Genomic DNA, 11482 nt, shown 5'->3' with positions numbered 1-11482 from the left:
GATCTCCCAAGACAGTCAAAGCAGTCCTTGCTGAGTGGTTAGCTACCGGAGACCTGTCTGTTGTCGACCCCCCATCGAACACCAAGTACCACAAGGCCAGAGTACCAAACACTCACGCTGTGCGTGCCACGGTGCGGTCGTTCATACGAGATCGGTCCGTGACGCGTACACGTACAGTTGGGAAGGACGTCTTGGCCCACCTCTTGGAGAATGGAGTAGTCGTGGTCGATCCGTGTTGCCCAAAAGACTATGCTGCGTGTCTCCGTGCTGTCCAAGTGTTTTTGTCCCAGCAAGGATACGAACGCGGCAAGCGCAAGGGCACCATCAGCTATCGCATGACCAAGGCGCATGAAGAGGCAAGGGACGCGTATGTTGCCCTTATGGTTCCGACGGTGACGCATGCCCCCCGACGACCCGTGGTTTACTTGGATGAGAGTTTCATCCACCACCATTACAGTCGACACGCGGACAGTCTGTACGACCCGACGGACGACGCGACGACAAAGCCGAAGCACAAGGGCCGTCGGTACTGCTTCGTTGCTGGAATACTGGACGATGGTTCCGACGTGTCGCACCTGTTGGGCCTGGACATCTTTGTTGGCGGCAAGAAGAATGGCAAGAAGGTGGAGGACTATCACTCCATGTTCAACCACGACTACTTTGTCGACTGGTTCAAGAAACTGCTGGACGAAGTCGAAGAACTCGGATGGGGGTCTGCGGTGTTTGTCATGGACAACGCCAAGTACCACAAGGGTAAGCCGGTGGATACGCCCAAGGGGAACTGGAAGAAGTGCGACATGTACCAAGCATGCGTGGACCTCAAGCTGCCAGATGTCTCCCCCGACGACCTCAAGACGACGATCTGGAAGAAGCTCAAGAAGTATGTTGAAGACAATGTCCAGCCGATGGTGGTTTCGATGGCCGAAGCACGCGGCCACCATGTCATGTATGCCGCACCTGGGTTCTCCGAGCTCCAACCCATCGAATTGGTCTGGGCGAATGTGAAAGGTACGGTCGGCCGAGCTTATACCTCGACGACGACATTCAAAGATGTCCTCCATCGTCTCGAGAGCGCGTTCTATGAGTTGGACTCAGAGGTTATCCAAAGCACCATCGCTTCCTCGACGACCAAGCTTCTGAAGCTCGACAGTGCACTTCGTAAGGCTGAAGACGCGGCGGCGACCAGCAACAATGAAGGAGGTGACAGCGACACGTCTGACGGTGAGGACATGTCGTCATCAAGCGATTGCAGCAGCAGCAGTGACATTGATGATTAATGTCAAACCTCGTGTCATCCAGTACTTCTATAATACAGTGTTCATAGGATATAGGATTTCCAGAGGTGAGGTCACACTTCGCAAAACAATTATGCCTCTGAAAAATGATTATAAATTTTCATGAGTTGGCCTGGTCCCCTCGATGACCTCGCGGACTGTAAATTTAAGAAAATACATCATGTAGTCTGTGAAACTGGGGCTGTGTCAGTTGCATGTAGCGGGGTCTACCTTGTGACTGATGGCGGCAGTGCATACCCAGGTAATTGATATAGTCATATATCGTGCACGATGCACGACACATAACTCCTATTGATTTTAACGGTGGTGACAATGTACATGAAATAGGGGTTGCGTCGGACTTGGGCATGGTGCACATTTTGTGCACTAAGCACTTCGAGGGTGTCATCTTCAAAGGTTGCACAGGTCTTGGTGCACTGGCAAAGTCATTCAAGGCGGATTGCACGTCGCTACTGTACACGACGATGTCCGAAGTTGAGTTTCAAACTCGCTTTGATGTGGCGGAAGCAAAGTATGGTCTAGCCAAGGAGCCGGTCAAGGCATTGCTCAGTATATCTCGCCACAAAGAAAAGGTGTGCCGTGCCTTCACAGGTTGTAATGTCCATCAAATAATGTCCACCAAATAATATTTATCTATCACAATGCTTCATTTATCGATCTTAATGCTTCATTACACACCATAACATACATGGTAGGAAGCGTCTTCACATGCAGCAGCCTGGCCACGCAGCGCGGTGCAAGCATGAACTCTGTTATCAAAGAGAATGGTAATATCCTTTGTACTATAGTCTGTGATAGTTTCATAGGGCTCAAGAAAAAAGAGCTGCGTCGCTTCAACCTTCTCCAGTTGGCCGAGCACTTATGGGGCATATTTCAACAACAAGAAATCAAGGCATGCGACGAATTGGTCACCCTTTTGGTGGCGAAGCGGCGCTGGTCGAACTACGTCGACGGCCTATGGCGAGCGAATGTGCTGAAGGCAGAGACGTCGCCTCATGTCACCAAGGTTGCCGGGATTTGGTATGTGTCGGGTTCGCACTTCGACGATGTGGCGGACGCAGCGCATCGGATTTTACTTGGTCAGGAAGGAGGACATCCGGGCTGTGATTGCTTTGAGTTCAAGAGTAGCAAGATTCCATGTGCCGGAATCTGTCAGGTATGCCAATTATTTAATAATTTAGTATTAAAAATATATATTAAGGTGTTTTGTCGAATTGATGCCCCCCTATTGTGCCTGGCCAACCTCCATCCACGATGGCGCCTTGAAAGCCACCCGATGTATTTAAGTGCATTGTGTCGGCTTGAAGTTTTCTTAAGTTTTCGGAAGTTTTCTTAAGTTTTCGGAAGTTTTCTTAAGTTTTCGGAAGTTTTCTCAAGTTTTCGGAAGTTTTCTTACGTTTTCTTACGTTTTCGGAAGTTTTCGGAAGTTTTCTGAATTTTTCCTAAGTTTCCTAAGTTTTCTGCAGTTTGCTGAGGTTTTCTGAAGTTTTCTGAAGTTTTCCTAAGGTTTCGGAAGTTTTCCTAAGTTTTCTGAAGTTTGCAAGTTTTTGTAAGTACTTCATTGTATTCTGCACTTTACTTTTACCAATCTAAGGTCCGAAAATTATCACAACTGTCTATTACTTCAACACATCTAAATCTAAATGTGCCCTAAATGTTTCAAAAGCTTGGACAAGTTGTCGGCCTTTTTTCGCTTCGTTGGCTTCGGTGGTTCACTTCAGCAGTTCACTCAGGTTGAAATTCTTCATCAACAGTAGCCTCGGGTTGAACAGGCATTGGTGGAAGAGGCACTCCGCGTTGTTTACAAATACTTCCCAGCATTCGTATGATAACCCCGGAACGACGCAGGGAGTGCAACCAGGCGCTCCAAGTGCTCGTCAAAGTCATCGCCACCATCATCTACACTAGTATATCAGTAGCATCATGATAAACTATGTTACCTTTTTGGCTGGTGGAGTTGTCCGATGTGTCATACTTGTCATCAATGTAGCATGGCAAGTTTACACCTTCGCGCTCCTCAAAGTGTTGTCGCGGCTGCAGCGGGTTCCTTGGCCCGTCCCATTCAATGCTCTGGGCATGTTCGTCTGATCTGTGATTGATCAAGTGCTTAACTATACTATCTTTTCGATAGCTGACGTTTGTCTCTCCACATAACATACACGCCCGGGTCTCTTTGTTGTAGTCCCTTTTGCGCTTGCCATCCTTCATCTCTGCCACGCAATGCTGTACTTCGATCCTATTTTTGACAATCCTATTTTTGACAAAAACCAAACCTCAAATAAGGATGCATATCCGGATAACGCTTAACCGGACCATGCGCCAGAGGCGCATGCGCCTAAAACGAGAACCCTGTAGAAGCAGTACTCAACCGGTAGGTCACGGTATTGCAGACGGTTCCAAACATCAGCCTGCATGGAAGTGGCGACAACGACAAAGTGGCGGAACAGTTTAATGTACGTTGCCACATTCTCCGCCGTGTGTACTTAGCATGGGGTGGTTACGGGTGGGTTACAACACGCCCATTAAAAGTCCAATTTAGGGTACTCGATCCAATTTAAGGTGCACACGAATTAGCCAATCAATTTCTGCAAAGGCAGTTTTTAACCTACCCGCCCAAAAAATATGCAATTTGATATGTTGTGCTGACCATTCCCGAAATTCCGTTATCGTATCCTGGTAGGACGCGTTAAACGGAAGACGCCAAGAGACCTCGAGTGGTACGGCATGTGTAAAGTCATGGCCCACCACATAGCCATAGACTTGCCGTGCGATGGTGGTAAGTCTGCGGTATACTGGTGCCAGTGAGTATGGTACTGATCCATTATACTCTAACCGTCGTATTGCAGGTACAACGATGTCGTCTAACTCGTCGGCAGTTGGCGACCTACGAGAAGGGGTAAGGAAAACTCTTAGACAGTGAAAACCTAATCTCATCATGTGTTTGTACCACTCCTTGCCCTTTGGCGAAAGGATGAGAGTAGGTTGACCGATGGGCCGCCTTCGTGCGAGAGGACAACAGGTTAGTTTGACGCCAGACCGGCATGTTACATAGTTGTACCAGTGTAGGTTTTGATTGGCTGCGTTAACCCGTTGGAAGGCACAGTCATGTTTTCCAGATGTCATTCCATAGCGGAGAAACCATGGCGAGGCGGTGGACAGCGCTGCGTGAGTTGGGTCGATAGTGCAAGAAATCGAACCGATCCGGTCGATTACCCGGTTCGAGCGCTGCATCAAACATTCCATGTGCTAAACATGCCCACTGATTGTCTTTTTCCGCAGGTGATCGCATCAACACGCGTAAGCGGGCAAGCCGTTGCGATGCGATGATGGACGAGATATGGGATACTCGCCACCCTACTGACTTATCGTATTGATGTGCCGATTGCATCAGTGATACAGTCTTTTGTGTAAGGTCTACAACCCTATTCTGGATGAATTTATTCACAAGTGAATGCCAGGCTGCGAACTGTTTTGGCGGCACGACTACCGCCGCCGTGAAGTGCCACAAGATCGACAGGATAACTGTCTGGACCAGCAGGCGTCGGTCATTCATTGTGCGCGCGACAACCCCAGATACGGAAGGCTTCGTATAGTTTATCCGTGAGTCTGTTAACTTGGTATCCCGCTGGTAGGTTGTGTCCCAACAAGATGCCGAGGTAACGAATCGGCCGACCCGACGCGGCGAACGATAGGCCATGGACGAACGTTATTCGTTGGTTGGAGTTTAACACCAGAATCTCCGTTTTGTCTATGTTCAGTTTGGCTCCTAACACGGCGCAGTGCTGGCTGACTAACTCCAGTTGCGCTTGTAGATGAGCAATGCGCCCCGCCAACAAGGTCGTGTCGTCGGCGAACATCAGCGTCGTCGCGGTATGGTCCATGGTTAGCTCTATTCCATACTCCGCGTAATTATGTAGGAGTTGGTTGAGTGGCTCCAGTGTCAACACAAAGAGCAGCGATGACAGCGGGTCGCCCTGTTTCACCCCGCGATTGGGATGTATCGGCATCGATTTGATCCCGTAGGTGTACCAATGGATTCGTATACAACAGTCTAGTCCACGACATGAACTTAGGTCCAAAGCCAAACGTGTCCAATGTGACAAACATGTAGGTCCACGAGACACGGTCGTATGCCTTGGCAAAGTCCAGGAAGGCGGCATATCCCTCCTGGTTGCGCGCTGTGCATGTGTGTTGTAGGACTAACATGAACACTGTGTGGTCGTGTAGCCGCCGCCCGAAAGCCCTTTTGGGCCGGTAGTACGAGTCGAGGATGTAGCGAGGACAAGTGGCGACTGGGGATATTAACCTCTACAGGCATTCAAGCAAATCGGCATGTAGTTGCCAGGGTCGGCCCGGTCGTTCTTTTTGAACATCAGCACTACCTCACTGGTACGTTGACATTTCAAGAGTATGCCACGATTCTGTTGGCTATGGACATGATTTCTCCAAACACCGCGGGAGCCACCTGGTAGAACCAGGCAGAAAATCAGTCTGGGCCTGGTGTACGGTGTGGCACCATTGTTTCAATGCTGCGTTGTAGCTCTGATCCGGTAATGACTGCCTCCAGTGCTTCCCGATACTCCACTGTCAAACGTTTTTGTACGACTTGAAGGAAGGCGGCGGACAGCGCTATTCGGTGGGGCAGGATCGTTGTCACACATGACGCGTGTCCAGTGGTCCACGAATTCACGTTGAATGGTGTCCGGGTCTGTCAACACTGTTCCATCGCGTTGATTCACTGATCTAACTGGTGTTTTGTAGAGCAGTTTAGTTGGTGGGGGGAAGAAATGGGCCGTTGAGCGCTCATTTTTGCCCGCATGTACGTCGAACGTAAGGTTGGAATAGTACAACTTCCACAAGTCCTCTGTCTCAACGTAGATTCTTCCTCCACAAGGTCTTGGTCTGTAGAGTGACCTTCAGTGTGCAGCCGCCGCGCTTCTGTCAATCGCCCAGCGGCGGTCGCCTTTTCCCGCATGTAGTGTGATCTGACAAAACGGTGGGAAACTGCAGGGACCGCCGGGTACTCTTCTTCCAGGCATGTCACACGACGCCAGGATTATATGCGGTTCGAATGTCATGAAGTAATCGCGATGCCTCAGTCGCGATTGCCTCTCGCACTTGGGGGTACTGTACTAGCTCTTTCGGCATTTTCCAATACCCTATACCCATGGTCTGATGTACGTCCTCTAGGACTAGCGTGTGAATCGCGTGATCTCCCGCAACATGCGCATCTGGCCGCTGATAACCACTTGAGACGTAGCAGTCTCGCACCAGGTGCGTATCTGCAAGGATGTAGTCTAATCGGGTCCGCTTATGTGGTCCTGAATAGGCCCTGAACTCGTCGTGGTGCATGCGCCACGCGTCCGTCACCCGAAGCGCTGCAAGCCACTCGAGACAGTTGACTTGACCCACGTTTTGGTCGGTTCCACGCCGAGGTATAAATGCATCGGTAGGTTCAAATCTCCCATGACCAGATGAATACTATCCTCAGGGAAGTCGCATGATAGGTTGTCAAAGTACTCGGTCTGTTCTGCCGATCGAACAGGCGTATATACGCAGTGGTAGTATACGGGTGTCTCCTGCCATTGCGTGCTAACTACCATGTAATTATAGGGGACGTAGTGTTCCGACAGGTGGCGCCAGGGACCGTGTCGTCGAACACCAGCGCAACACCACCGCTGCGGTACGCCGGGTCGTCACCATGAGCGGGGATATAGTCGGGGTGAACGCGCGGGTCATTCACAGCAATGAAATATTTGCCATGTCCGATTACGTGTTGTATGTGGTAGGTGAATGTCGACAGGTGATGACTGTCCTTGAGTTTTGTTTCTTGTATCGCTACGACATTTGCCCCACGCACGATGCATTCGACAAAAGTGTGACCATTATCAACGGGCGAGATACCATTGACACTACAGGTATGGAGTTTGATGGACGGGATGGGGTAATTGTCGTTGACGGTAGGCGGAACCTAGCCCCGACTCGCTAGGCCTAATAGACCTAGTTCGATCAGGCGCTGGACGCGGTCTGTTCCTTCTTGGCGTACCGACAGCGTTTGATCCTCCCCATAAACGTGAGTCCATTCGGACATGACCGTCAGCTGTTGTAGCAGGGCGTGGTCAGGTAAGTGTCTCACCAAACGTTGCAACACACTGTTCCTCAGCGCCGAGCGCAGAATTAGCATCAATGTGTTCGAAATGAGTAGACGCCCGGTGCCTGTGGTGAGCCAAATGACAGGTTTTCCCGTCAAGCACAACACCCACGCGTCGCGTTTGAAAAAGGTAGGCGCCATGATACTCAACCACAGTTCGAATAGTGATAGAGCATCCTCCACGAGGATTTGCGTGGGTGTCAAGGGTTCTGTCGACCCTGAGGCAGTGCCAGCTTTAATCTCCCCACGGTGGTGGTGCAGTTGGGTAAACCCAAGCCTTATACTCCCATACAATTGTTTGTACGTATTCGAGAATGATTGTACTTTTGTGTCGGCTGATGCTGCAAACCATCGCTGTCATGTGTGCAGCTGGATTACTGACTCAAACATTTTAGGGTCCGAGCCAGCCATGCCATGCAGCGCCACGTTGGCTGATAGGTGCTTCTTTTGCACCTGGGCCTGGACTTTGTCCGCTTGGCCTGTGTTCACATGCTCCGTTATGCTTCCGAGACCGTCCGCAATAGCCTCAGCAACGGTACGTTCCATGTCCGCAAGTTCTTCGGTTTGGAGCAGTTCGATTGAGTCCTGGAGTATCAAATGTAGTCGCCCAATCGTCATTAATTCGACGTCAAACTTCACAGTGTTGTTGATCACTTGCATCGTCATGATGCATTGGTTTCGTTGTTCCTCTTAGCAGAATTCTCGGTTGAAACGTAGGTATCATGGTTAGAATATCCTGGTCGTCCTTCCACTTGATGGTATCGAACCCACCATTGTAGGCCCGAAGGACCTCAAAGAAATTCGCGGTCGCAAACTCCGTCAGTGTTTTCGGCGGCAAGCGATGCGGTCCTTTCCGCTTCCCATGCCCTATACAACTTGAAATGGTACGTCCACTTCCATGGACATGTGTGTATCCGTAAAATCGTCGTCGGCGTCCATGACTACCTCTCCGTCGTCCTCGAATACGCTAACGTGCTCGCTAGGGGCTAACGAGTTGGATGGCTCTTCGGGTCGAACAGATTGCTGAAGGGAGAATTGGAAGGGGCGTGGGGAAGGTACAGTGTCAGCGATTTTACTCTCAGGTGTCACCATGTTTTCCCTTGATTGCGTAGCATTTCTGCCTTTTTGGCCTTTTTCGGCGCGGCCGTGGTGGCTGTGGTATATCACATCCACGCCGAGCTGGGTCAGCTTGCGGTAGAATTGAGCTGCGTCAAACTTGTCGCGGATGCCAGTAATGTCCATGAAACAAAGAGAGTCCAATGGGTGCTCCTCGTGCACAGGGATGAGGTAAAGCACTTGAAGATGTCACTGAAACCATAATTCCACCAGTGACTTGGACGAATTCAGACAGCAGAAATTTTGCCGTGTCTGTTTGCGCACTGGCAAACAGCGAGGACATAATGGCCTTGTGCGACTGGGTAGCAAGTGCGTCACCAGTATCTACAGTGAAACGAGCGATGGCCACCTTAGGGGTGTATGGCCTGGCCAGATCGATTTTTGCAAGGATGTCGACGCGATCCTTTTTTGGCTTCGTGAGCTCAAATAGGATCGCTTCGATGGCGTCTGCTGGGGGCGGGACAAAGGCAGCCTTGGTGTGCTGTTTGGCAGCAGCACTGAACCCACGAATGACCTTAGTGTAGTCCAGTGGAGGCTGCAGGTCCAGAAAGTACAGGCGGTGTCGGCTGTACTTCAGTTGCGTTGGCCAATGGGGAAATTCCAGGAATTATCACTGCATTTTGATCACCGATTGGCTGGAGTCGACCAACGTGAAAATTCCTAATTGGTTGGTTAAATTCGGATTTCCCTAATCGCGATTACTGATTGGTTGAAATTCAAAATCAGCGCTCGCAACAGGTAAATCGAGGTTTCCATATTCGAACTCGACAGGCAACGACGGCGGCAGCTGCGTGGTGCGCGACGGAGCCACCGGTCCAGGTAGACATGTAGGCTCGCTGACCCAAAGGCGCTGAGGACCAGGCGGAGGCCAATCGCCACCAGTGGACGGGTGGGTTGCCACGTCAGCATCGTCAGGCAGCACGGCGGTTGGAGGCAACGGTAAAATCGAAGTAGGTGAGTTCCCGGTATCATAGCACTCATTGGGACCTTGACGTCGGTCTCCTGAGTATTTGTCAGATGGTTCAGGGAGCGGGCATGGGTTGGAGGCGTTGAAATTGCAAGAAGCGTTCAACATGATCAACCAAGAGGAAAGGGTACGTTTCTAGTGACTACGATGGGCGAGGCTAATAGAAAAGTGGGGATAAAAAGCTCACGCGGTAGAGCTCTAGCTTGGGAACCTGGCGTTATAGGGATCAATACAATCCCCGTGTCGATGTATGATATACCAGATAGTCCGTGTGCGCTGGAACCTGAGTACGTCCATGGGGATAAATTCACATATAGGAAAAATAATTGTTTTTATGTCATAATACAAATGCAACAATCTTCTGAACACGCCATGCCGAGGCGATTGTACGTACTGATCTCCCCCCTTAAACGAAACGGGGTAAACTTGATAATTTTTGAAACTTTATATTATCCAACCATATCGGAAGGTGATGACTTTTTCAAAATTCGAACACTTGAATCGTTTGGCATTGAAATGGATGACATCATTTCCACTGTGAGAAACTGCTGGAGACGCACTGGCATACTCAGCTCTGACTTGGAGACGCCCAGCGCTTGAATGCATGTATAAATGGTTGGTTCAGACAGCCTGCAAATACCTGTAAGAGTTAATTTACTGTGTGAATTGCATAATTTGCTCCGTTTCGTTTAAGGGTGGAGATCAGTAATTGTGCCAAATATCTAAAGTTCAATTACAGAAGGAATTGCCTTTTCAAACGCATTTGTAACCGTTTCAGATGAAATCCGGTCCCAACATCGAATTGTTCGATTGATTGTCGCACTCCGCTTGTCTTGCGCTGTCATTTCGTCGCTCTCTCGATCGTTGTCCTCAAACAACCATTCCGACATCAGAAGTGCCTTCAGTAGGCCCATGACGCCAACGTCGAGCGGCTGCTGGCATCGACTCGTCGAATTCGGTGACAATGGTTCCACCACGCTAAACTTGCCTCAATCGCCTTGTCGGTGAGATGCACCCGAGACATGGCAATCGAGGTTGTCGGCCAAAACGACAGAGGCATCATCCACATGCTGCGCAAGCAAATGCTCCAGATAGATGGCCCAAACACGGTCATCCATCCAAGCATTTGCTTGTACAGCATACACGTGACGATCGTATGGGGACAGCTCGCCCTTTTCAATTGTGCCGCCCGGCTTCCCCTTGACAATGAACTGAACAGTAGCGGCAAATTCACGCCTATAGAATCGTTCAAGTCATGTGGTTCAGTTTGTAATCTCACCGCCTGTTCGGATTGTATACACCATAGAAATTCTCTCAGAGTGCTTGCTCGTCTTGTCGACCTTCGAAGGACTTGCCAACTTCAGCCAACGTCTATCCAGGCGGCATGTCGAAGTAGACACCGGTCTCGTCTGCATTCAGTATGCTGGCCTTGTCGTAGTGGCCATACTTGCCCCAAAACTGCGCTGCGTATCCAATCCACACTTCGTCAAACACAGTCTGCTTGACCTTGTTGACGCATGGTGCCCCGATCAGAGAAACGATGCCGCTTGCTGAACAGCTGGAGAAGATGGCTCAAAGTCAGTAGTCATGACCCACACTTGTTTTCGTGGCGAGGTAAGAATGAAGCCAATGCTCTCGATTGCGCTTAATCCACAACATCAGGTGGAACACTCTAAGAAACTTCTCGTCGTTGCGACGACTGAGCATGTATTCAAGCAACTCTTCCCCAAAGGGTCTGAGTGCTTTCGTACCCTGTCCTCCCATAGTTGGGTGCCGACCATAGCGCGTGCTGGCCAGAATCGCGGTTTACTTAGTGTTTTCGGCGGCAAGCGATGCGGTCCTTTCCGCTTCCCATGCTCTATACAACTTGAAATGGTACGTCCACTTCCATGGACATGTGTGTATCCGTAAAATCGTCGTCGGCGTCCATGACTACCTCTCCGTCGTCCTCGA

The 11482-nt window shown here is 50.1% G+C and overlaps 5 protein-coding genes across 5 annotated transcripts in view; 2 read left to right on the top strand and 3 right to left on the bottom strand.

Moving 5' to 3' along the window:
- The window catches only part of H257_05841 (hypothetical protein), a gene marked incomplete at both ends in the record, with an annotated part of 5548 nt that extends 4271 nt beyond the window's left edge, over positions 1-1277 (top strand). Inside the window, one exon of the mRNA XM_009830833.1 lies at positions 43-1277. Coding sequence (XP_009829135.1) covers positions 43-1277 — 1235 coding nt within the window. The remainder of the gene's footprint in view (positions 1-42) is intronic.
- A 482-nt stretch (positions 1278-1759) lies between these two features.
- H257_05840 (hypothetical protein) lies at positions 1760-2402 on the top strand (the record flags this gene model as incomplete). The annotated part of the gene is made up of 4 exons (XM_009830832.1): positions 1760-1886; positions 1991-2029; positions 2102-2326; positions 2380-2402. The coding sequence occupies 4 exons, from the start codon at positions 1760-1762 to the stop codon at positions 2400-2402; spliced, it is 414 nt and encodes a 137-aa protein (XP_009829134.1).
- Positions 2403-3096: 694 nt separating this feature from the next.
- Positions 3097-3503, bottom strand: H257_05839 (hypothetical protein; the record flags this gene model as incomplete). The annotated part of the gene is made up of 3 exons (XM_009830831.1): positions 3097-3194; positions 3236-3379; positions 3455-3503. 3 exons carry the CDS (start codon positions 3501-3503, stop codon positions 3097-3099), a joined length of 291 nt encoding a protein of 96 aa, XP_009829133.1.
- Positions 3504-8313: 4810 nt separating this feature from the next.
- H257_05838 (hypothetical protein) lies at positions 8314-9637 on the bottom strand (the record flags this gene model as incomplete). The annotated part of the gene is made up of 3 exons (XM_009830830.1): positions 8314-8741; positions 8773-9128; positions 9327-9637. The coding sequence occupies 3 exons, from the start codon at positions 9635-9637 to the stop codon at positions 8314-8316; spliced, it is 1095 nt and encodes a 364-aa protein (XP_009829132.1).
- Positions 9638-10430: 793 nt separating this feature from the next.
- Positions 10431-11310, bottom strand: H257_05837 (hypothetical protein; the record flags this gene model as incomplete). The annotated part of the gene is made up of 3 exons (XM_009830829.1): positions 10431-10765; positions 10930-11035; positions 11281-11310. 3 exons carry the CDS (start codon positions 11308-11310, stop codon positions 10431-10433), a joined length of 471 nt encoding a protein of 156 aa, XP_009829131.1.
- Between the last annotated feature and the right edge of the window lie 172 nt (positions 11311-11482).

The sequence above is a fragment of the Aphanomyces astaci genome, assembly GCF_000520075.1.
Source record: "Aphanomyces astaci strain APO3 unplaced genomic scaffold supercont1.11, whole genome shotgun sequence".
NCBI classification, from domain to species: Eukaryota; Oomycota; class Saprolegniomycetes; order Saprolegniales; family Verrucalvaceae; genus Aphanomyces; species Aphanomyces astaci.
This window is presented reverse-complemented; position numbering and strand designations above follow the sequence as displayed.